This window comes from Parasteatoda tepidariorum, chromosome 8 (assembly GCF_982258835.1).
Source record: "Parasteatoda tepidariorum strain Cologne lab strain chromosome 8, Ptep-v5.0, whole genome shotgun sequence".
NCBI lineage: Eukaryota > Metazoa > Arthropoda > Arachnida > Araneae > Theridiidae > Parasteatoda > Parasteatoda tepidariorum.
In genome coordinates, this window is record NC_141762.1 from 68,311,912 (window position 1) to 68,339,466 (window position 27,555).

At 26.3% G+C, this 27,555-nt stretch overlaps 1 protein-coding gene across 2 annotated transcripts; it reads right to left on the reverse strand.

Annotated features, from left to right (window-relative positions):
- Positions 1-3,002: 3,002 nt before the first annotated feature.
- Positions 3,003-27,408, reverse strand: LOC147806254 (serine/threonine-protein kinase Pink1, mitochondrial-like). 2 transcript variants are annotated; one of them, XM_087169041.1, is made up of 12 exons: positions 26,662-27,408; positions 24,180-24,339; positions 22,778-22,846; positions 21,516-21,614; positions 21,073-21,177; positions 18,242-18,340; positions 16,251-16,443; positions 13,695-13,862; positions 10,503-10,666; positions 7,297-7,415; positions 6,652-6,882; positions 3,003-3,527 (listed from the first exon to the last, which is right to left on the reverse strand). In XM_087169041.1, exons 1-12 carry the CDS (start codon positions 27,121-27,123, stop codon positions 3,267-3,269), a joined length of 2,130 nt encoding a protein of 709 aa, XP_087025167.1. In that variant the 5' UTR covers positions 27,124-27,408; the 3' UTR covers positions 3,003-3,266. The 2 variants fall into 2 exon arrangements, with proteins under 2 accessions (XP_087025167.1, XP_087025168.1); XM_087169042.1 differs by lacking the exon at positions 21,073-21,177 and having other exon boundaries at positions 26,662-27,296.
- Positions 27,409-27,555: the final 147 nt, after the last annotated feature.

Here is a 27,555-nt window from a genome sequence, read left to right on the forward strand (position 1 = left end):
TTAATCATTCTATGTTAAGCTCTTCTAGCAACAATTGTGTCCTGGTCCCAAAAGGTCTTACAAGAAATGCTTGAAGGGACAAAAGTCTGAATCGGGTAAAACTATATAGGCTCAATATGGACTGATTATGAAATGTGGTTATAAAATATTGAGTGAATCGATATCTAAATTTAGGAATTTAGACAAAATATTGGCTGATAATAGCTTTTTTTAACCCTTTTTCGGTCAAAATTCTCAAATATAAGTTCCGTTTAGCCCAAGCTGTTTAATTTTAAATTACTTTGCATATTGGTACTATGAAAAATATTTCTAAAAAATATGTTCTGATTTTTATATGACAGGCAATATAATAGGCTTTTAACAGTTATGTAATAGGCGTTATTTATATGTAAAGAATGCATAATTCGACATCAAATAAATTCATAATTCCACTGAAAAAAATAAGCTCATTTTATTTCAGAGTTTGACTCGTTTAACACTTATGGATTTAAATTTGGTAAAGGCCAAAGCAAATAAAGACTATCTAAGAAATGGAAATTAACTAATGCATAAAAATTTGATGAGTGGGTCGATTTTCGTTAGAAATTTTAATTATCTGTGTTTCTGCATTAAGGATAGTATCGAAACAGCTGTATTTTTATTTCTTTTTTGTTCACGTCATGTTGCTATAATAAGTGACGTAAAGTAGTACTCTACCTTTCGATTGATTTTTAACTAGCCCTCGTAAATTATCTGTTAAATAAATTCATAATTACTGTGAAGTTATGAAAATAAAATTTACCACGAGACTGAAAACTGTTGCACGTATTACTTGTCATCAAAACAACATCAGAAAATATCGATGACGTTGATAAAAATAATGCAATGAATTTCTTCCCTTTACCTGAAAAACTTATTAGTGAAACAATTAAAAGAAAATAATTTTTTATAAGTTACCGTATATAGTCAAAATCTTTTTTAACCAGTGGTTAAAAAAGAAATAAATGTTTGGCTGAAACTTTTAATAGCAGAGGTTCCCAATTTTTTTCGACAGTGGATCCCTAATCGATTAACCTACTTTCGACGGTACCCTAATTTCATAGATAAAGTAAATAAAGACAATTGGGCGAACGTATTTATCAATAAAAGAATTCATTTTTAAAACACTTGATAAAAAGAATGAACTTCGTTTTATCATTCGTTCATCGTTTTATCATTAACTATATTAAGTCAGTTTTCAGAACCGACAGTTAAATTCGAAGTCATGGAGATGTATTTTGTCCAGTTAAAAATTTGTAATGTATGCTTATTTTACGTACATTATGTACTTCAGTTGTCATGTATGCTTCTCACTGAAAATGAATAAAACAAGCAGAAATATATAAATATATTTCTATTTATATAAAATATATCTATAATAAGCAGAGTTCGTTTTAGCTTCTATGATATAGAAACGAACTGCTGTAAAAGTTGAAGATCATTATTAGAGAATTACATTTCTTTATTAATAAATTTGGTAATTTTATTTTCATTTGATAAGCGCAAGGGAAAATAAGAATGGAAGTTTTATAAATGTATGATATTTTCATGATTTATACAGTATAGTGTTATTAGAAAAAAATATTGATTAAAAAAATTATCCATTTTCTTTTCAATGGCATTTTACTTTAACTTCATAAGGGTAACCGAAATATGAAATAAAGTAAAGAATTATTGATTGGATATAACTCTATCTAAAAGTTTCAAAGGTTACAGGTTAAAACAAATGTCCTAACTCTCGCAACCCCTTTAACTCTTCCACGAATCATCATTTGGCAATTGCAGGTCTATAGTTTCGTGTCTTAGTTAAGGAGGTTAGGAACGACACGAAGTAAAATTTTATTTCGACTATAAACTTTCAGTAAAAGCACATTTTTAAAGATACACAGGAAGCAATGAATTATACAAATAAGTTTCAAAAGCGAACCAGTGAATGAGGAAATTAATTAGTTAACCGATCATAAGAGAATCAACAAATAAACAATCCACTATATGAGCATGTTTACTATTGAGCGAATCAACCCAATTATCAATGAATAAGTGAAAACAACAAATCAGCGTCCTCCAACTTGCAGATTTGTTCATTCGCTGTTTCAAAGATTCGTTGATTCATAGGTCCGAAGATCTGTTAAATAATGAATAAATCCGCTTTCTTGTTTTCATCTATACAACGAAAAAAATAATTTTCTGCGCAATCCGATTACTTGAGCGTCACACGCATTATAAAAAGGATTCCAACTGAAAGTTGCAGTAAATACCCGAAATAAAGTTTTTCTTCATGTCTTCTTTAGCGTCCAGCAGTAAGAAGACGAAATTATGGATGCTCACGATAACACTTCAAAATTTTGCGAAAAACAATAAAATAATAATTTAATTGAAATAATACTTTTGACAAATATTTCTAAATTTTTAATCTTTAACTTGTTTTTTAGTAGGTTTTATTTAAAAAAATAAGCTGCAACAAACATTTTTAAATCATAATTGAATTTTGGTAATGCCCTCATTTTTAATCATTCAGCTGTAAGATTACACTTTAATAAATCTTTCAATTAAGAAGTTTTTTTAATGTTTGTTCCATCGCTATTTCATCAAAATTAGTTACATTTATTTTTTAGATTTTCAATCTGGAATGTCTTATTAAATAAATAAGCATGAGTAACAGTTGAAACTATTTGAAATGCAAATGATTTAGAATAAAAGTTCAGACAAATTAGTAAATACATAATCAGTAAATCAGAAATCAAAACCAAATAATTTTAAATGGTGGATTTGTTACATATTATCACACATTTTCCTTCTCTCAACAAACACTTTCTTTCTACGGCTTATTAATATAACTTAGTACTAGATATAATTGGTTGTGTTCGAGAATATTCTAGAAAATTTGCATAATCAAAATAAGCTTAATACTTTATAATCATTATCATACTATTGTCCCAAGCTCTTTATGAACAAAAAGTAAAATGAAAAATTGGAAAGCTAAATACAGTTAGATTATTTTTATTAACAATAGCAATCTATACATTGAATGCAATATACAACATATTGAAAAATATCCTTTCATTTCAATATAAATATATTTTACAATCTGAAAACTAAATATTTTTTTCAAACTTTATCCTAATAAAGCTGAAGCAAATAATCCATCATGGTTTTAAATAAAACTAAAATAAATCAAACTAATTCTAATAACAAAACTAAAATAAAACCTCAGCAACCACACTACAATAACTTTTAGTTGAGGTTGATTAAGACTTCAAAATAAATTGTAAAGCTTCAATAACTTCTAAGTACTGAATGCGAGAACAAAGTGTGCTTCTTAATTCTAACTTCACACTCATATCTTCTGGCTGTAAGACGGAAGCTTCTAAGTATGTCTTAGCAGACAGCTGAAACATCCATTTCAGAGCTCTTTTGTATGCTGCTCCATCAAATGTACCAAACAGCAAACTTGGTGGTGCATGGAGCAATAACTGACAAACTGTTGCAGCAAAATTTGGGCTTGGTCTCTGAATCAAATAGAAACAAAATAAGTGATAAAAAATACACATAAACATTTAACACTAGATATGGTTAAAATTGTTTATTAAAAAAGGAATTAAATAAAGGAAAAAAAGGGTGCATTCAATTTTTTTATCTGCTGTCCCCTTATTACTAGAAAACCATTAGGCGCTATAAAAAACTATTTTCTTTTCTTAACAAGATTTTGATTAAAAAGGAATTTTAAAAAATATAATTTAAAAAAGGTTACAAATTTTAGAATCTATTTAATAAAAAAAATCCATTCATTTCTCAATTTTCATAACTGATGATAACAATTTTATAATAGATTTTTCCCTTCAGTCTTAAAGTGGTAGAACAAAATAATGGAAACACTTCCCCATAAACGCATTTTTCGATCTTTCTCAAAAAACACTTTTGAGAATAATTTATAAATTTAGAAGCGTTTAGTTTATGCGATTTTTCATACTTATCAATGAAGCTTAAAAATTTTAGAGGTTTGAGGGACCGACAATAAATTACAAACGGAAGATATTTTTTATTACTTTATGCTAAAAAATGTAGCAATAAATTTGTAAAAATTATTTTGGTTATTATAAGCAACAAGTGCACAAAATTTCGTAAATCTAACTTAAATATTTATGCATAATGGCCATTTTTAAAGTTTTTTTTTTTTGCTAAATATTCAATAAAATTAAGCAAACTTTTTGGATTACTTAAACGTTGCAATTGTTTTAAAGTTTGAGAAAAATTTGTTTAAAACTGCAAAAGAAATGAGTAATTAAAGTATTTCTTTTATACTGTGCATGCGGGGGGGGGGGGGGGGTATTAAATTTTTCTTCGTAATTTTGTACTGAATCGTATTTGGCTAATAAAAAAGTCCAATTTATGTATCCCAAAAATATAAAAAGTTTCGAGCAATTTTCTAAGTAATTTTCGTACCTATTAATATAATGCTCAAAATGATAAGGATTTTTCAAAAAATTTATTACATTTACTAAAAATGACGCTGGCATTTTTGGGAATCATCCCCCATAAAAAGTTTATTTTCTTGTGCATATTTTCTTATCTTATATAAATTATATTTCAGAGAATGAATGTTCATTGTATAGTATCATGATTTGTTATTTAATTTTATCTTATGATGCAAAATAATATTTGTAGAAAACTCCTTATCATTTTGAGTTCTGTTTAAAAAGTACAAAAACTACTTAGAAAATTGCTTGATACTTTTTAAATTAAGATATTCAAATAGGATTTTTTTCATTCATTTGCCAAATGCGATTCACTACAAAATTACAAAAAAATGACACATTTTTTCTGTAAATCACTATAAAAGATCACTTTAATTACTTATATATTGCAGAGTTTTCAAAGATTTTTTTAAAAAAATTCTGCCAATTATTTTAAATTGCTCTAAAAATTTCGTTTAATTTTATTGAATATTTTTTAAGTTTTAGCTAGAAAACATAAGACCAACATTTAGTTTTTTATAAAAATGTTTACATCTCCATAATTATTTAGGCTAAGCTTACAAAATTTTGTGCAATTATTAGATATAATAACCAAAATAATTGTTACTAGATACAAATTTATTGCTACATATTTTGGCATAGGGTGTCCAAAAACAATATTTTCAGTTTGTAACTTATTGTTGGTCCCTCAAACCTAAAAAAAGTTTTAAACTTCATTGATATGTATGAAAAACCACATGATCTAAGCATTTCAGAAAGTATAAATTGATTTTACATATTTCTTGAGAAATATGAAAAAAGAATTAGTATTGAAATGTTCCAATTATTTTGTCTATCCCTTGTATCTCAGATCATAAAGTTAAAAAAAAAGAAGAAAAAGAAAGATACACATGAATAACTTTTGAATTAATGATCAGATTTTCACCTAATATGCAATCTTGATGGTTTTAGTGATTAACTTTAAATAAAGAATATATATATAATGAAATCAGATATAGAGACATACTTCTCCTTAATAAAACTTTTTTTACAGATTTGAATTCGTAATACTCAAATTATTTGGGGTATCCACTATATAGAAAATATGAGGCAAACACTTTAATGAGAAAATTGGTCGAAAATTTGAACCCTTTACTTTTCATATATTGCCTCAAAAAATGAAAAATCTTTTGCACACATTTAAAAAAATTGCCTCCATAAGCTTCTTATACTGGACATAGCTCAAAATGTGTATTTAAGAAAATATACACAGTATTCAATTTCATTTTTTAAAAGTTCTTCTCTCAAAATTGTACTTTTTTTTAAAGAATTTTTGAAATTTATTTTCTTAAACATACATTTTGAGTTCTGCTTATTTTCTAACACACCTTTTGGATTGTGTCCATTACTTTAAACAGACATTTTGAGCTGTCTTTATTTTCTTAAATACGCAATTTGAGCTATGCTCACTTTCTTCAACATTACTTTTGAGCTGTGTCCATTTTCATAAAACACATATTTTGAGCTGTGTCCATTTTCATAAAACACATATTTTGAACTGTGTTCATTTTCTTAAACAAACAATTTGACCTATGTCCATTCACTTTGAGCTGTTTAGAATAAAAAGCTCACTGACAATCGTTTTGCTAAAGATAATTCAAGCAAAAAATGCTATTTAATAACTATTTTTCTTATACTTTAATAGTCATCCAAAAATGTTTGAATCATACGGCATAAAAATTTTAACATTGTTCATTTATGAAAGGCAAAAAAAAAACATTTGAGTAAAATTGATTGAATAGTTTCAAAGAAATAAGTTTTCATAAAATTTGTAATTTCAAAATTTTCATTTCCTACTAATTTTTTATAAATGACCAATCTACCTTGATTTTTTCCTGTTTTACAACCAACTTGATACACATTACTTGTCCTCATTTTCAAAACATTTATATTGGTTTATAAAGAAAACATTTACATTCAGTTAAATAAATAATAAGTAAAAAAATTCGAATTGAAAAACCTGTTCATCTAGGAAGCTATTGTTATAAACCATGGGATTTAATTATTCTTCACAAACAAAACATTCAATACACATAAAATGGAGAGGATAATTTCTTATTATTTCACGATAAAACTTTATAATTTTAATCTGAATTTAAAAATAATTGATTAAGACTACCTGAGAAGGATTGACCGAAAGCATTTTCACGACTAAACTTTTAACAGCAGGAGGAGCATTTTTTGGAAAAGGTGGCAAATCTTCTTCTTTATAAGTACTGTTTTTCACACTTGAATGAGAATAGAATGGATTGTTACCACCAAAAATTTCATAAGCTATAGTTCCAGCAGCCCACAAGTCAGCTCTTGAGTAATCGATAACTGAAAATGGTCCAGGTTCGCATTTTACAACCTAGGGATTAAAAAAAAATTAAATATGGTTATTAAAAAATATATGAAACTAAAGAGTTTATACAAAGTATAAAAAATAATACCTAATGAATTAAATTTAAAATTAATTTCACATGTCTACAGAGTTCTGTTCTATTATCTATTAATTTAACGCATCTACAGAGAGCTCAGTGGTTAAGGGTGTTCCGGTGGCAGCTAGGAAAAGTAAAGCAGCCACCACAATACAGATCACAAAATTGTGGAACTGTTGCCCTAATGTTTAACAGCATTAGCTAAAATAATAAAACAGCAGAATTAAGCAGGCCTAATAAAGATAAGTACATTTTTAAATTCTTTACAATTTAAACCTTCACTTATCAAGATGTGGAATTCTACATGAACTAGAAATTTTAACCATTCAAAAATGTATTCTTACTTCAGGAGCCATTAGGGATATATTCCCACCCTTGTTGATGTCATAGGATGTATAAGGCAAAGAGAGATTTTCCAAGCAACAACCGAAATCTGCAATTGCCAACCTGGGGGATGCAATTCCTACAAAAAAATTTTACATTTATTTCATATCAATAATATTATCTATGAGGGGTAAACAAAACAGAAAAAAAGTTATAATTTCGTAAGTTTTTAAATCTCAGAAGTGTGGTTATTTTTAGTGTTAAAAAAATTTATTAAAATTATTCTTAAGAATTCTGATATAAAAGTTTATAAATATATACTATTTTATTTGTTTACTTAATTTTTGTTGTTGTTTGTTTACATTGATTCTGGGGTGAAAAGACTTCCAGCAAAAGGAATCAGTGCATCCTGTGTATTAGATCAGTGGTTCTTAACCTTTTTAAGCCGCGACCCAAATTTGAGAAATATGTTCATGTCGCGACCCAAAAGAAAGTCAAAATTAGGCTGAGTTAGCCACAATGACTTCTTCTAGGAGGTGTTGGTATTACTTATTTATTTGGTGTATTACTAACTTTTTTGGTTCGACTCAGCGCGACCCAAGAAATATGCTTCGCGACCCAATTTTGGGTCGCGACCCATAGGTTAAGAACCGCTGTATTAGATCAAAAACCGACACTAAATATTCCCAAAAGTGCAACATAGATAACAAGTTTAAATATAAACAAGCGTTATTTTCAATTTTGATTGCATTCTGCATAACTGAAAGTTTGAATGCATTACTAATCTTACTCTTGTAATATGCTATTGTTTTTGTAATATTTTTCTACTTTAGTTTTTGTGTAAATTTAAATATATGTATTGTAGATATTATATCTTACCTTTTCTAATAAATATTCACTTTTAGTATTATATCAATCATTTATCTCTGATCATGTTTCTGGACTTAACATTGTAATTTACAGATACTGATGTGGACAAAATGAACTCCGTCTTATGCATGTAATTAATATTTTGAGCAAATTACTCCAAAGTTTAAAATCATTCATAAAATGTTTTAAGACAGAAAAAAAGATTTTATAGAAACAGAAAAAAATATATAATTTAATAAAATGATATATAATTCAATAAATGATATTTATATACGTATAATATGTATACAGAGAAAACAAGGAAAAATAATAAGGAAAAAATATAATTTTAAAGAAAATCTATAAATAAATAAAAAAAATTTTAAAAATCAACAGTTTGCAGCTTTAGTGCTTAATATTATTTGCTGTTATCTCCTATTGCTTTACTTTCCTTTTCATTTTGTTTCAGTTTTCGATTTTTCTTCGTGTGTTTGGAAGGTTAGTCCATTTTTATAGATTTAAATAGAAATATCAATTTAGCGCCTGGTAAAAAATATGTTAAATATATTAATTCTTCCACATATTGTACCCTAAATGAGGAGTCTAATTCAGAAGGGACCTTTGGATCAACAACCAGCTACTCTGAAAACAAAAGTTTTTTTTAAATTTAATTCAACACCAGAATTTTTACCTTCTTATAAAGTGGAGATAAAAGACATAAAACTTGTGTGTGTGTGTATATATATATATATATATATATATATATATATATACATAAATGGTTAAAACCAGCATGGTAAAAACCTCTTTCTGCTTCATTTATGACAGAAACTTAGAAAATGACATAAATAATTTACTGACTAACAGTAGATAATACATAGGAAAAACAATTAAATGCTGACCAATGAAAAATTTATTTACAATAATATCACCATTTTAAATCAGATATTACGTACATTGCATGCTCTTTGCAGTAGTCTATATAACAAAACAAGTTTTGATGCGGTTTCTTAACCTAACAGATTCCTCAATTTATTATGCACGAATGAGAAATTGGAAAAGATTCTTTCAAGTCCAACATAATTGAAAGGCATAGCCATCGAAGAACAAGCAAGATTTTTAAAACTTTCATCAACTGCCCATTTTTTTTCAAAAAAATTGGTCTATCATGTAGTAGCTGGGAAAATTATCAAAACTTGACTTGAAATGACTTGAAAAATACATTTCAGGAAATGGGCAGCTTTGTTTTACAAAGCTATGGTATAAGATACAAAATCTGGGATAATATTGGCAATTAAAATTCTGGCACTTTCTTCTTAATACATAATTTTAAAAACCTAATTACATTAAGTTTTTAAATTATAAGTACAGTCGGACTTCTATTTAACAAACTTCCATTTTGCGAATTTCTCTATCTTACAAATTTTTTCTAGGAACCAAGAACATTTTGGAAATTTCTTCGTAAAATAACTTCCTAATAGCAAAGTGAATTTTCTATTTAACGAAATTTTCTTTGAGATCCACTTTCCCTATTTCCCAAAATATTTAAAACTTGTTAACACATTTTATAAAGGAAATGACCTTCAACTAATTTTCGAAACCCCTTAACTTTCAGAAAAAGCAGTAAAATCCCTTTCCCTTTTTTTGCATTTCAAACAAAAAACTCGGACAAAATTAAGGGATTTTATCAGGAGCAATTAAACTTAAGAACTCATGTGGTAATGTACGTTTAAAATTATTTTGCAGTTACAATTTTATACAGCAAATAAATGAAACCATAATTATATACATAAATTTAGCTTTTTTTTAGTTGAAAATGAATGTAGCACGTTTAAAATTATTTTGCAGTTACAATTTTATGCAGCAAATAAATGAAACCATAATTATATACATAAATTTAGCTTTTTTTTTAGTTGAAAATGAATGTAGCACGATAGTGTAACAATGGATAATGTTTTGCTCTATTCTCCCTTTCCATGCAGATTTCTTTTATGGCTAAGATTTATAAAATAAATAGTAGATACAAGTTTACAAGATAAAAGTGTATAAATTGCTATTTTAATTATGTCTAGTGTTTATAAATTTAAAACCTGTTACGTGTTTAAGTATTTCAAAAGGTGATTTTCGATTTAACGAATTTTCCATTTAACAAACTTATTATCGGGATTTAACAACTTCGTTAAATAGAGGTCCGGCTGTATATCAAGTTTCTTTAATGAGGAAATAGTTAAATTTTTTAGCTTACTTAAACGAATGTTATTTAGTAATTACTAGAACGATGAAAGACAGTTTTTGGTTTATACCGGTTATAACTATAATCTGCCATTGTCAGAGCAAAAACTAGTTTCTGCTAGTAAAAATAAACTGAAGTTCTTACCTAAAGAGAGATCAAGCAAGATATTATCAGATTTCAAATCCCTATGGGTGATACCATTTTGAAACAGGTGAACTAGAGCTTCTAATAACTGAGTAAACAATAGGAGAGATGTCTCTGGCCTGATGTTTTGAGATCGGAGATAGTCTTTCAAGCAACAATGATATCTACACACAAAAATATTTTTTAGAACAATTATCTTTTCTGCATATTAAATTATACCACAGTTCCTTATGTACTCAAAGGTGAAATGTTACAACCAAAATCAACAATAAAAATCAGATTACTTAAGTTATTAAAATCAGAAATTTTATTATTATCAGATTTTTTTCTAAATTAATCTTTTTCAGCAGGATATTTTTACTTTCTATTTTCTAAACAAAACTGAGTAAAAATACGAGCTATCTAAGGATTCTAAAGTTATTAAATTCTTGAATGGCACATAATTTATACATATTTAAGACTAAATTCACATAATTTTACAAATAATAAATGTTTTACTGATATTAGAATAAACAAAATTAACTCATTGTTTTTGTATCCTTTCTGCACCAATTGATTTAAAAAATCATAGCACACTAAGAAAAAAAATTCTCTCACTTTTTGCAGATTTCATCTACTTTTCCTGATATTTGCAACTTGTGGCTAAAGTTTTATTATAAATTTTTAAGCTATGTTTTATTCCTACACATAAAATTACACTTACGCTTTCTACAAGAATTAAAAAAATCCATTTTTCTTTTTTTTTAAATCATAACAAGACCAATACTTTGGAAAAAATATTTTGGCTTTAGCTATCTCAGACTTGTTCATTCATTTTCCTGTTTTTAAGGTTATTTTAATTAAATTTTCTAACTTTTTTCAGATTGATACAATTTCCCTTCTCCATCTTTTATGGCCATAAAAGATGGATGGTACTTTTATGGCCACATAGAAAGAAAAGAATATTAAAACAATGCAAAAAATCATTTTATCAGTAACTATGAGCTCTAAAAAATGATATCATATAGGTAGACAAAGAAATAAAATTGCTCTTTTCTTCAGAATCTTAGTTCAGAAATATTTACTACCAGACTTTTTATTCTGACAGCAATTACAAAAACAAGATGTTAGAAAAACATCTAATATCTGTAATCAGCAAATTTGTATCACTTATCTTTGCATAGCTAAGAACAAAATTGCTGTTTTATTATCTTGCAATCAAACTACAATATCAAATTCAAAGGAGAAAAAAAATTTTAATATTGAAAATTTGGGATATTGAAAAAATCATAATTTCTGTAATATATTTTAATGAAAATGATAACTGACTTGAAATTTTAAAAGGTATATAGCCTGCACTTAATTTTTAAAAAGAACATTAACATGAAAACGATTTTATAGGAGTAACATTTATCATGTATATATGAAGAATTTAACTTATGATAGAATACAATAATAACATGATTAGCAAGATTTGTAAGTTCAAAATTTGGAATATTAAGGAATTATAATTTTTGTAACATATTTTAGACAAAACGATAACTGAGTTGCAATCTTAAGTTATTTAGCCCACATTTAATCTCTAAACAGAAAAACCATAACATAATAACTATATTACAGGAGTCACGTTTATTATTTATACTAACAAAATTAAAATTTTGATTGCATACAAAATTAAAATGAATATTAAAATCCTTATGTATGCAAAATCCTGATTAAATTCACTTCCAACATAAAACTCACCCCTCAAAATCTCACAAAACACAATTAAATTTTTCTTAATTCTTTTATACTTTTAAAAAATTATAGTTTAAGAAAGCATTACAAAAAATAATAATAATAATAATAATTAAATAAATAAAAGAAGAAAAATTAATAATTTCTCTTTCTTTTTTTCTTTTTTTTTGTTCTTTTAAGCTATTTGACAAATTTAAATTATTTTTAAGCTATTTTAAAATTATTTTTTTATAAATGAGCCCTTTTTAAAAAAGAAGAAAATTTAAGATTTGAAAAACATTTTTAGAAATGTTAAAGAATGGCTATTATTGTAATAAAATTGAATCTTGAATTTAGTAGGGTCTCAATATTTCTTTGCATATTTGGCATGTGACAAAAGTGGCAACAATAAAAAAAAGGGAGCCAAAAATGGATGGAGATGGACAAAAATTTAAAATAAATAGATACAGAGTGTTAACAAAGCAGTTCCTACAAGCAAAATATAATTTTCATCAAAGCATTTTTTTAACAATAATTTATACAAGCATTAAATAAGATTAAGCTACAAAATAAAGTTCTTTTAATAATGCATTATAAAGTAGATTGATAAAAAAAACTTTATATTATTTAAAGAAACTTAACGAAGATTACATCATTGCCAAAATACATTTGAATTTTGCAACATATAAAAGAATAACAACTCGAAGAATCTGAAACATAAAGCAAAAAATCCTAGCATAAAGATCTCAATTATGGAAAACATAAAAACAGTTAAAGAAAACATTAAAATTACAGCTATTCAAAGAAGGAAATCAAAACTAATGAAAGCTTAAAAATCACAGTCATGGAAAGTATGAAAATTGCAGCTATAAAAAAATATGCTTTAATGATATAGTTTGTAGTTACTATTAAAATTTTTTTTGCAAGTATTAGCTTTTATAAAATCATTTGATACTTATTCAACACTGCTAAGAATCATCATTATCAACACCTACAAATCAGTGCTAAAGCATAAACTGATCTATTTACAAAACAAAAACTTTTACTTCCATTAGCAAGAGTTGTTGAAATATCAAATAACCAAAGAATTTCATTAAAGTTTATTCTTCTGTTTACAACATTAACAAACTAAATTTTAACATAAAATTAAACTGGGGCACGGAATTTTTGCATTCCCTGATCTGTCACGTCAATAAATGATAAAACTACAAATTTTTTTAAAAACTCACTAATGTCTAATAATAATGAAAAAACACATCACATTTCATCTATAAAATGTCGCAATTTAATAAAAATTAAAATTTCATAGTAGAAACTGAACAAATAAAATAAGAACAATAAATATATTTATACAAGAGATTATCAAATAATAACACTCAATAGAATTAAATCATTATAAGCATAACAGTTAAGATAATAGTTAAATAACTATCTTTAACTTATAATTTAAATTGAACACTTAAAAATAAATTGATAAAAAGGAATTATTTTTTTTACCTTTTCATTACAAGGAAAAGCGTCATATTTCTTCCGCAGCCATCATTCAAAAGACGTGAGGGCAAAGCTTGGGGAAAACTTTTCGTAGCTCCAGGGAGTAAAGGGAATTGGTCAGCAAACACAGAATACATTTTTACAATATTAGGATGAGGCTTCAGTTTCTTTTTTCTATAAATTTAATGTAAAATAAAGTAAGTAAAAGAAATAATTGTTTTAAATTAAGTATAAATAAAGCAAAAACATATTTCTCATTGCAATAAGTCAATAAAATTAATTTTATATAAAAATACAAAGTATCAAAATTACAAGTTTTTGATGTTGAAAATATTGTTTAAAGTGTAATAGAACACTAAAACATAAACAAATAAAACATTTTTCGTATGCTTTTTACATAAATTCTTAAAATAATTATATTAACAAAATCTTCTGAAAAAAGTATGGTAAAAAACAAACAATATATGTTATTTAAAGTATATTATTTGCTTTCTATTTAAATACAAATTAAAAACATCTGCTTTCAAAGTGGACATATGCAATTTCAGAAGTGAGAAAAATAATTAAAAACATTTAAAATATAGTTTAAAAAAATCTTATATCTAACAACTGACAAAAAAAATTTTGAAATTTGCAATAAATCATTGATTAAAATAAGAAAGGACTTGTACTTTTTAAGAAAAATTGGAAAAAAGCCACCTTTTTATGGTAAAAAATTATAAATGCTTTTACACTTTTTAAAAAATATATATATAAAACCAAATATTAAAAAAATATATCACTGTACTGTCTAGCACAGAGCATTGCTTCCATTTTTTAAGCAATAAAATACTTAACTGAAAACAAATTAAGTCTCTTTTAATAAAATAAAAAGTTGTCAGAAAATATTAATAGTCGGATGCATGTAAAATAGTGGTTTATAAACTTTTCAAGAGAGCAAGGTCCTCTGAGGGAAAAAATAGTCATGAAAATTAAAAGTACTTTAATCACACCATTGAAAACAAATTGAAGTAATCCAATTTTTAAAAAATGTTGAATGGTGTTATTCTACTTAAATTAAGAATGAAACATTAGAGTGTAAAAAGTAAAAATATATAAAATGATTCTACCTGATTTTTTTAAAGAAAATTAAACTGTAATATATATATATACTTTCTAATATTTTGACTATGCATAAATTACATATTTTTTTTTTCAAATATTAATGAGTTAAAGTTGTGTAAAGTTTCTTCAATTAAAAAAATTTTCATCCAATGCTTTCAAATTTTTAAATAAAATTAGGATTCCTTTGTTCTAGTTTAGATGTTTAATCAACATTTAATAATTTTTTTTTTAATTTTCTTAAGCAATTTTCAAATTATGTTTTTGTCTAGAAGGAGATGAGTATATCAGGGTGGCCATTCAAATTTCAAATTTCCCTGATTTTTCCAGGTTTTCCAGACAAAAATCTTAAAATTTCCAGGTTTTTTTTTTTTTTTTTCTTATAAAGTTTAGGATGTGTACAAGAGAAGTGTCTATATTATAAAATATTTTATTCACAATGTTATTTTTTTTTAACATATCATTTTGAAAAAAATTATTTTTGACAATTTGGCAAGATTTCTTAATGTTTTGGTACAAAATTTTGAATCAAAAATCATATATCAACCGAAAAAAGAGTAAAATTAAATATTAATATATAATTGGTTCTTAAAAAAAACTTTTTTTCTTAAATAAAATATGTTATAAAAGGTTAAAATGAAATTTAAAAAAAATAGCATTACTGCAACAATTGTAATGATTTGTTGACAAACATTGCTGTTAGCGATTGTAAAAAAATGTGCGATGGGTTGGTTAGCTGAGAAAAAATAATTCACAGATTTCTTTGAATGGGAGTAGAAAAGCTTTCAGAAAAAGAGTGCAATATAAAATCTATTTTTATTAAATTATAACCAAATAACTTTTGGAGAATTTATAAAGTTGAAAATACAAAAACATTTTATCAAAATTACCACTAAAGCATCAGAACAAACTTGAGAAATAAATGGAGCCATAATTGGGCTGAAGCCCAAGGACAGAATTTAAAAACTGAAGCTAATATCCTAATCCCTTTTTCCACCTCCACCAGAATCTTTCCTAAATTGCACAGTCCCATAGCGGTCAAAGGTTTCTATATTCGTTTAGCAACAGTGGGAGAATTTTATGTGGCATTCTAATTTAACAGAGCTGTAATGGAGCAAATTTTGATGCAAGCAAAGTATTCCTAAGTTGATGATATTTAAACTTTTTGGCAATACATTTCCGTTTAAAAAAAGGGAAGAAATAATTTAAACTAAGAAAATTAGTAAATAATTTAAATTAGTGAAATTATCAAAGAAAAAATTTCCAGGTCTTCTTTAAAATTCCCTGATTTTTCCAGGTTTTTATTCAAATTTCCCTGATATTTCCAGGTTTTTTCCAGTATAAAAAAATTCCCTGATAATTCCAGGTGGGTGGCCACCCTGTATATAAACCATTTGAGGGTCTCATTTGATACCAAGGCTATAATTTGTGCACCTCTAACCTAGAATAAAATATCCATACCTCACTTTAGTCTCCCATGCATCTCCAAAAGAAAATTCTCCAAACAGTGGTAAAGTTTCTCTATACATAGCGTTCCAAATGGCATAGGCATTGGATTCTGCACTGTAATTAAACATAACTTTTACAGCCATATTGTACTTGCCAAAAGTTTCAATTTCAGAAGTTACATTTTTTTGGACACCATCATTTTGATCTAAAAATACAAAAGTAAATAAAAATAATCAATTAATATAAAGGTAGTGTCAGAGGTTTTATTTAATTACTGATCTTTAAAACAATGTATTATAGGTTTTTAAACTTATGCTAGTCTAGGGAGAGGGAATTATGACCTAAAAGAGTTGTTTAATATTACGGTGCCACCAATCGTTGCACTATGCTACTATTTTGCCTACAATGGCACCTGTTATGTTGCATTACTATGGCAACAGTATCGAAAATGACTGCTTATGAAATTTTTTATTTTTTTTACATGATACTGGATAAAGGACATCATCTTGATCTTAGTTCAATCGAATAATATGACTAATAAAAGTGAATGAATGGAAGAAAAGAAAATTGGAGTTCTAAGCACAAGAATTAATATGAAAATGTTCTCCAATTTTGCTTATTTATTTTTGATAACATCAAATGTTCTGTATTTAAAGATGTAATCAGGCTGATGGTGGTACAGTTTCCGAAGTATTGTGCCAGTCTAATACAATGCACTATTTTTAGCGTAGTAGCAAATGAAAACTATTCATTATTAGAAAAAACTTTGTGACTTACTTTAAAAGTATCAAATTTGAACCTGCCCATTGAGCACTGCTTTTTCAAACTATACAAGAAAATGTGCTTCGCATAATGCTTTTAATATGATGTGATAGTAGAACCACAATGATTGTTTCCATAAGTGGTCTCATAATTTCTTAACACCCTTTAATTTTTTTTGCCTTTTTATAAAAATTAAAAAATAAATGGCATTTTTTTAAATTTCTTTAAAAAAAAGAGTACATTAAAAAAAATTAGTTTTAAGTTGCAATTGAAAAAAGAAAATGTTTCATTATTATTTTTGAATAAAATTGTTTTGAATGTAAATTTAAGTTATTTCTTACATCTTCATCTTCGGAAATGCACCAATTTGAATTTGCTAATGGTCTTATAATTTTTTAAGATACTATATTAGTTAATAATTAAAGTCTACCTTTTTTTTTAATATTAGGTGTTTCTTTAAAATATAAGTTAGATACTTCTAAAGGAAGTTGTCTTCATCATAAGATAGGTCATTTTTAACTGTTTGATGCAGATGGGACACCAGTGTCCTCTTCATTATTTTTTTTTTCTTTTCTAGCTTTAATAACAAGCAAAAATATATTTTGGTATTTTTAATTGTAAAAAACAGTCCAATAGTTACTAAAAAATTTTTGTTAGATTATCAGAATTATAATTGTTTTAAAATATAAAAAAAAAGTAGTTTAAAAAAATGTTTTCATTTACATTCAAAAAATTTTCTATAATTGATTTTGTAAATTAAAAAAATTTCAAGACTGAATAACTGCTTTTCTTATCTAATTGACTGAAAATAAGTACAATTTTGAAAAAATTATTGTTTGGAATATTACTGGAATCTGGAATATTTTACCCTTAGTGCAGAAAAAGACACCTAGGTTTCATGCTACATTTCATAATCATAAATTATTAAAATTCCAAACATAATATTTTTCACTTATTTTGATACAAAATAATGAAAAACATGTTTAATAAAAACTCTGTGTTAAAAGGCTATAAATAGTTCACATCATATTTTTAGTTAACATGAAAGAAAAGCTGGCAGACTCTAAGCTAAATTAGGCTAACTAAATTTAGTTGTTAATTAAGTTGTTAGCTAATGGCACTTAAGGCTGTTGTCTTTTAATAATGAAATTCTACCTTTAAATTTCCATTAGAAATATCTTATGCTTATTTTAGAATCTAATCTAATAATAATATTAATAAACACAATAAAAAATTCTAACTTTGGTGTCCTTCAAAATGTGGCATGAAAAACTGATTCTGAACAGAATTTTCAGGATTCTTTCCCATTTCTTTCGTTTCAATGTTTTCATCAAATATACCTAACATAATCAAATAAATAAATAATGTAAATCACACAAACTATTATTTACTAATTAAATTTAGAAAATTAGTAGGCTGGTTAATTAGAAAATTAGTAGGTTGGTTAATAAGTCCTAATTATAATTTAGTTCAGAAAACAAAATGTCAGCAAAGTCATAAAGAAAACTTATTTTTACCATTTCTTGTGTAAACAGTTTGGAAATTTAAATCCTTTTAACTTTTTAAATCAATAGAGATACCTAGACTATTTTCATAAACATCAACTATGATATTTTATTTCAGTAAATTATGTACAATGTACATGACTAACATTTTCCTCAGTTTGCATTTTTAATTGCAAACTGATTAAGTCCATTTACTATGAAAAATTAAGATAAAAAATTCCTGACAAATACATAAAGTCATCATGTTACGGTCTTTTATATAAACAGTCAAAAAATTAGTGGAAGTTTAACAAAACTTACCTTAAATTAAATTAAAATCAATTCAAAAATCTCAAAATTAAATAATTAAATCTTTCATATTTTAAGTTTGCCAATCCTTATACATTAATACTAAATGTCAACTATAATATTTTATCTAAGCTTATCAAGTATAGATACATGATTTTTTTTTCAACTCTTATCATTAACTGATTAAGTCCATTTTAAGTAAGCAAAGTGCTAGTCAACTTGGAGGTATTTTATCCATGAAATTTACAGTTTGTGTTCTCGAAAAATATGCACAAGCCATAACATGTTAAATAAGAATAGTATAAATAGTAACAGAAGCAAACATTATGGTACGCAAATAGAATTCACAAAATGTTTATGTCGTGCACAACTTTTATAATATAATCAAAATTTCAAAAATAAATTTCAAAAATTAATCCAACAATCTGGAAATTATATATTTTTATATTTTAAGTTTGTCAATCCTTAAATGTAATTCAATAAATTTCTTACTATGATATATATCAAATACACTAAGACTGCAAGGAATAACAAATAACTCACTTTTCAATCAAATAATAAATTTGGAGTTTATATATATTGTAAAATAAATAGCATTAAATTTACAACTTTAGTAGAACATTTATTAATATTTTTATTGCTTGTTTTCTTAAACTTTTATACTTCATTTTTTTTTTCTAATTATTCACTCCTTTTTTAGACTAAGTATAAAAACATAAAAGAACTTTTCTATGTTTTATAAAAACTAATAGTTCAAAAAAAAGTAAAAAGAAGAACAATGAAAGATAGAAAATGTTAACAGTAAACAATATAAACTAGAGTTTTAAATACCATAAAAGAAGTAATATTTTTCAAATTAAAAGTTATAAAAAAAGCAAAACAAATATTAATTTTACTAAAGCAAACATGTTAATTTCTAAAATGAAACTGAAAATTTAAAAAAAAAATTTCTGCAGCTAACAAAACACAGATATAAACCTAAAAGAAATAAACAACATAGACAATGTGTGTCATCTCAAGACTTATAAGGCCAGTGAGATTTTACAAAAATTGAAAAAATAAAATCAGGAGAGGCCAAATATTTTGTGCATTGAATCATTCACTGTTCTACTTCAGTCAGTTTTAATATTATTTAAAGCCACTGTATCTCTATGGTTTTGGTTAACTTTTATACGTAGATTAAAAAAAATATTTTTGAAATATTTCATTACTTCATTTACATCTTTGTTCAACCATTATTTTACTGATCTAAAATAATAGGTAAAAATGTAGTTTATGTAAACTATTACTTGAGATAATGTTTCAAAAACCATGCTGTAAATATGGTTAGTATAAGCACATTATCGTTTCACATTTTTGAAATAAAATTTTATGAGGAATAGAACCTATGTACCGAATTTTCTGAAACAGAAGTTAAGAACTTGGCAGTCTATAGACTCTATCAAATACAAAGTGAGATTTTCTCCTTTCTTATAAACGTAATAAATAAAAATGATATTCAACTCATTATGGGTTCTGATGTTTTTGTTTTCACAGCTTCTGAATACTCAGTTTTTTAAAATACAACTGTGGTTCAGGCTATCCCCCGCTTTAATCCGAAAACTGTGTAACAAAGGGTCATTTTTTTCTCTTATCTAATTCTAGATTGTGTGGGTTTCAGTTTTAAAATATCAAAAGCTTTTTTCTATATTTGGACTCTCTGTAAATTGAAAATGGAGTGAGGATTTTAATATGCATAACAATTTGGCAGGATAAAAAATTTGTCAGTTTTTATGTGCACAACACTGGTAGCAATTCTTCACATATCTGTAAGTGTGAAATATTACATAAAAATTAGTCAATTATATACATATACAATCTAAATGAATAACATTTTTGAGCAGAATGGCATATCTGAATTTGTGTGTACAATCAAAAAATCCTCTGAACTTGGTCCAATGGCTCCTGTATTCAAAAGCAGTGCAATGGTTTCCAATAATTTACTTTCTTTAACTCTCAGATACTTTTGCCAATGAGCAAAATTTTTAAAAAGGTTTCTTCTATATGCACTGTTTCATACACAAGAATAACTTGCTTGCTATATGATTAGGGAATAAAATGCACGCAAACTTACTGCCTTATACATTTTGAATTAGATTAAAAAAACATTCATCACTTTGAAAATTAGAAAAAAAAATAATTTAAAAAATAATTTTTGGACAAGTGAAAACTGAATAAGTTCAAAAATATCAAACAATTTCTAAAAAAAAATTATACATGATAATATGAAACAGTTTTACCTTGTTGCACTTGAAAATGAGGCATATAATTGGATGAAGCAGGCAAAGGAGGAATATTTTTTCCATATTCTGTTAACTCGAGATTATCTTCATCTTTTTTCATGCCTATAAAATAAATGTTTCTACATATTATCTTTTTAACAAGCCAAAACTAAAAATACCATAAAGCAATTTTTTTTTTTTGGCACTAGTTAATATATCAATGGGAGAATGTTTTAAAATTTGAGGCTATTAAACCTCATTAAAACTATGAATACATTATTTTATATTCCAATTTATCACATTTATACTTATGTATCTTAAATTGAATTCAAATATTATAATGCTTACAAAAAATAGTAAAAAAAAATCTGAACTATTTGTATAATAACAATAGAAAATTGAGTAACTTCAAAAATATTAATTTGAAAAATTACTTATGATCATATTAAATGCAATTTTACCTTGCTGCACTTGACAACGAGGCACATAATTGGATGAAACAAGTAAGGGACCGATATTTTTTCCACATTCTGTCAATTCAGGATTATCTTTTTTCATGTCTACAAAATAATATTTCCACAGTACAGTGTTAAAACAAACTAAAATTTAAAATACAGTAAAGCAAGATTTTTTGGTACTGACTGACATATCAATAATAATGGGAAACTTCATTAAAACGATGAATACATTATTTGTTTTCCACTTAAAAAAATAAAGTAAATGAATCTTGACTAATCTAAACTAAAATTAAATATGCTAAAAAAAAACTCACAAGGTTATTAATTCTAAAGGCTCAGTTTAGTTAGACTTTTTGTCACCTATCTATTTCAAGAAGCCGTAAAAATTTGCCAATGCATTATTAAAACCAATGTTGCTTGATTAAATGTTTGAGGTACAAGTATTGTGCTAATCGATATCTAATATACTATAAATACAGTAGGGAACCGATTATCTGGAACGATCGGGACCATCGCTATTCCCGATAACTGATTTTTCCGGTTTTCTGAATCGCTACAAAAAGCCGTTTTTTTTATTGTTAAACCAAACTAAAAAAAAAAAAAAATTGGAAATAATCTTAAAAAGAAGAAAAAACGAATAAGTAATACACTAATGAATATTTCCAAAATGATGCTAAGGTAAACATCTTTCAAGAAAGAAAGAAAAATCCTAAAATCTTATGAGGAAAAAAAAAAAATTTTTAAAAAATGGGGAGAAAATTTATCAAATTTTGTTACAGTTTTTTGGTTTTCTGAATTCCGGATAACGGGTTCTGTACTGTACTTTAAAAAAGGATTTTTACAGCCTTCTCAAAATGCAAATTTTTGCCAGGAGACTTCCTTTAGAATAAATATTCACTTTTCTAAGGAGTTTCAAAAATTTAAATTAAAAAAGCCAAAAGTAAATGATTATTTCTTTTACCTTATCATGAAGCTTACTACAATCAGATCAAGACCAAATATTCTTCATGATAATAAAAGAATCTCATTTTTACAGCATTTTGAAAATTAGTTATTTGAATAGTTATTTGAATTACAGTTATTAGTTATTTGAATAGTTTGAATAGTTATTTGAAATTTAATTTCACATACAACTCTGATTTTTGTAAACAAGTAACATGTAAGGAATGGAAAGAAAATAAAAAGTTAACCTTCTCACAATTAAAGCTTACATACAGAATTTTAAAAAAAATCTAAAACCTTTAAGCAAAAGTGGTACAGCTTACCATTGGATTTTTCAGAAGAAATATTGAAATATGAGACATCCTTTCCCAATTCCTTCAACTCAGAACTACCTAAAAATAAATTAAAAGATATAAGTTTTGTTATACATTGTTAGTTATAATAAAAATAAGGAGCATTAAAATAATTTTTTTTTTTGTTTGGTTGAACAAATTGATCATTGTTACAAAAGTTGCTTAAAATAGTTAAAATAATAATAATAATAAAACTGTGATAAATCAGTGATAAATGGATTAAAGGCTATCCATGAATGAGTTTGGTAAAAAATCAAAAAAGCTGAAAATAGAAATCAAAAAACACCAAGTGCAAAAAACTTTTTAAATAATTGAAAAATACTTGAAATTTGAGCAAGAAAGAGTGCATTTAGAAAACATATCATAGAATATTATCACAGTTTAAATAAAAAATATTTCAGTATGATACTTTTTTATAAAAATTGTGGAAATAGCATTTAGATGTTAGATTTTTAAATCCTGAGAATACAAGTTCTAATGTGGGATTTTTAAATTATGTGAATATGAAATGAGAGGTGGGATTTTAAATTTTGTGAATACCAATTGCAATGTGGAATTTTAAATTGCGTGAATATAAATTACAATGTATGTTTTTATACCATGTGAATGCAATTTAAATTTTTTTTCACAGAGATCAGAAAAAGCTTAAGAAAACTAATATTTCTCGGGAATTCGAAAATGCAGAATTTTTTTGAGAAGACAAAATCTATATTTTTGTTTAATCGAAAAAAAAAAAAAAATTTAAAAAATCAGTTCTGTATCCTTAATTGAAACAAGTCATTTTTAGCTTTTACTATCTTTAATTAAAATAACACTTTAAAAATAACAAACAGTATCACATTTTAATATTTAACAATATGAGAAGTTCACTTGTATATGGCAGTTCTTGTAAAGTTGAAGCATAACACAGACCAAAACTTTAGGTTCAGGCAACAATTAAATTGAATGAGAAAATTTTAGAATAAATTTATAAATCTAGAGACGGAAATTAACATAAATTATTATAAAAGTTTTTATCCTCAAAAAAAAAGAAGAAAATGGTGTAATTTTGATTATTTGAATTCAATTATTTTTAAAACATTAACAAATTGATTTAAATTAGTAAAATGACTGCAAACCTAGATAAATTGAAAAACAAGTGAAAGTGAGAACATTGGCAATCCATAAGCTTGTTATCTATTAGTTAGGATATCAAACAATATTTAACATGTATGACATTAAGCTCGTATAGATTTTACTTCATCCCTCTAAAGCATACATGTATATCAAACATAAAAATATTAATATTACATAATGAGATTTTAACTGTTAAAAGATTTCCTTACACTAGAACTTAGAAAAAGAAAGAAAAAAATATAAAAACATGTCTTACTTTTAATCTGATCGGAGACACAAGCACTATAAATTGCAGCATTGCAGCCTTTTGCAATCAATTCTCCAATTTTTAAGTCAGCTAGAGTAATATTGGACAACACTTTACCTTTGTCAATATTTAATCCTTGTCCGTGAAATGGAAGTGAGGAGAATGACTCCTAAAAGACAAAGTAAAAATTGCATAAAATTAGAACAAATTCATAATAAGAAGCAGGAAAAATTTCTTATTTATTCAGATTAAATATATTTCTAGCTCTACACTTTCAGTTTTGCAGCAAGGAGGGAATGTATAAATATTCTCTTTGCAGTTACATTTATAACAGAATTTTTAGATGATTATTTTTTTTCATTTCAAATGGAAAGTAAACAATATAAATCAACATATTTTTAATAATATGAAACATTTATATTTTAATTAAATATGACCATAAGTCATCCAAGGATCTTGAATGTCATATTTTTTAAAATATAAGAAAATAAAAAATATTAGATATGATAATGTATATTTTTTCAATAAAAAGTTAATTTCACTGTTGATAAATGTTTGTAGGAATAATATATTAACAATAGAATATGAAAAAGTTCATTAAATGTAGGGTCAAAATCAGACAACTTAGATGAAATGAAATAGAGCAGAACACCGACTTTATGTTTTCTGTCGAAGTAGTGTTAAAAAAACAGACAAATCAGGATAATGTAAAATTGGGGTAAAAAATGATAAAATATAAGTATTTCCAAGAAAGACTTAAGATGAACTTCTAGAAAAAATGTGCAATCTTTACTTGTTTTCAGATATAATTATAGCAAGATTCCTCCTTATATATTTACTATTTGCAAATTTGCTTTATGGTTTTCAGCCACAAATGCTACATGGTTACAAATGCTGCATTATTACAGATGCCTCATTATTTTATTTTGCCATCAACTTTAATGATTACAAACGCAAACAAATAATTTTGCCTTATTCTAAGCGGTACGTGTTTTATTTAATTGCAATAAAACATGTCTGCTTACTTCGTATGAATAAACAAATCACATAAATGTTCTGGTAAATTCAAATAAAAAAAGATTTTTTAAGTACTTATCAATTTTGGGAGGTAGAAAAATCCTCTAATTTGTCTATTGAAAGAACTCCCCTCTGCCACAAGGTCTAAGACTGCTCTGCTGCCACAGAAACAAGAAATAATGCATTTCAAAGATGGGAGCTTCTCTCTCCCAAGAATAATTTTTTCTTCCCGACTAAGGTAAAATTTATCTTAAATACATTGAAACAATTAAATCTTGTAACCATAATTACCTAAGCAAGAAGAGTTTTTTGCATACATAGACTATAATTGTACAGTATCTAAGTACTTTTTGGTCTTCGCCAACTTTTGTAAACACATAAAAATTGAAATGAAAAAAATTATAAAGAAAACTAAAAAAATAGTTGAATTGCCTAGCTTAACGAAAAGAACCAATACCACAGAAACATTACCCAAACATTAATAGTACCTATTAACACAATAATTTATCATCATTGTGTCAATAAAAGTTTGACGATTTTTTATAAGCCCCCAAAATTGAATAATAATCGGGAAGATTTCTGTATCATGATTTGTTGCAGAATGACATCCAAGTATAGCAATTTCTAAGCAGCTGGCCCACAAGAAACTAAAAAAAAAAAAAAATCAGATATGAATAACTGGAAGGGTATAACTCACGGTAACCTTGCGGAAACCTCTAAGATTTTTTATTACTTTTCCATTTTACTGCCATAAGTAAATGCAATTTTTTTCTTTGGTTCTTTTTTAATAGATATACCAAAAAATAAAAAAAAAAGTTGAATTAACATTAACTGGTGACTTTTAAGGGGATATTTCCGTATCATGATCTGTAGCATCAACTACAGTCGCCAAGGTACCAAATAGATTTTAACCTTGCAATTTTTTTTAAAAAAAAGATGGAGGTGTTTGCCAGGGGGCTGCTATGAGTTATGCCTTTTGAGTTGGTCCCTTTCTGTGATGTTTTTTTTTTCAGTTTCTCGCTGGCCACTGCCCGGAAGTTCCCAAGACTTGGCGATTATTCTGCCACACATCACGCTACGGAAATCTCCCCACTTTTAATTCGCAACTTTATTGACTGCGTCAAAAAATGGAGAATAACTATTTTCTTAAAAATTTGCAACCTTAAAATCTATTTTGTACTCATGGGATTAGCATGACAAATCACATTAGATACAGATATATCCCAAAAAAACCTACCTTGGTTACCGATTATGATTATTACACAATTATGACATTATAATAACATAAAAACAAGTTCCATGCTCATAGTGACAGAGTTCTAACATAATCTTTGTTATAATACTAAAAATCAAATACCAATGCAAAGTCTAGCACAAAAGACCGTTTGTCAGGTACAAAAATGTATGTCAGATCAATTCTGAAAAAATTTAAAAAAATATATAATGGAATTATACTGATTGAACATAAACTAACTCTGATTAAAAATGACACTCCTTCAAGCTCTTCCTCTTCAGTTAATAGAGATGGTTTCTTGGCCAAAGCAAATCCTACGAAGCAGAGCATAGGCCCCCTTCCTCCTCGATAGAACTTTCGAAATAAGTCTTCTCTCCATGAATTCGTCAAGGAGTTGGTACACCATCTTGAAGTTACTCGATAAATACTGCCAGATTTGTAAGAGCCAAATTTGAACTTGGTAGCAGATGATGGTTGCACATTATCTTTAAAATATTCTACGGGGAGTCGATGCTGTTTACGGTAAACTCCAGAGGACAAGGAATTGTTTTTAAATAAACCGCGAAAGAATTGTCGTGTCGCATTAAGGGTATCGTGAAACAAATATTGAATAGGGCAAGAACATTTCGAGGTACTGTCAGAGAATAATGCTGACCGAACAGGCAGCCAAGAAGATCCCGTAATTAAGTTCTTCGATATCATAACTACTCTTAGCCTAGATCCATGTACGCCATGATTTAGGAAATATCGTTAAAAATTGTCAAAATTTACAACTGCGTCAGAATTTTACAATTCTATCTCAATGTCTGCCTTGTTTTGTTTTGCTTAAAGGAAAAACATATGATTTGATTGGGTCATATATGAAGTAACAAAACAAAAACTTAATAGCAGTTACAGTTATTATAACCATCCGTTTTCAAAACATTTTACACCCACGGTAGCTGAGCAACACTCCCAAGATTGATGCACACGCCATCTAAGTAGTACGCAGAATAATTCCATGTATCATACTCTCTTTTTTTTCATTGCATGTGTTACCGGCAAAGTATAAAATCCAGCATTGTATAGAATGTCTAGGTCTTGTATAGAATGCCTAAAATTAGCCGCAAAGTATGAAATGATTTATACTTCATA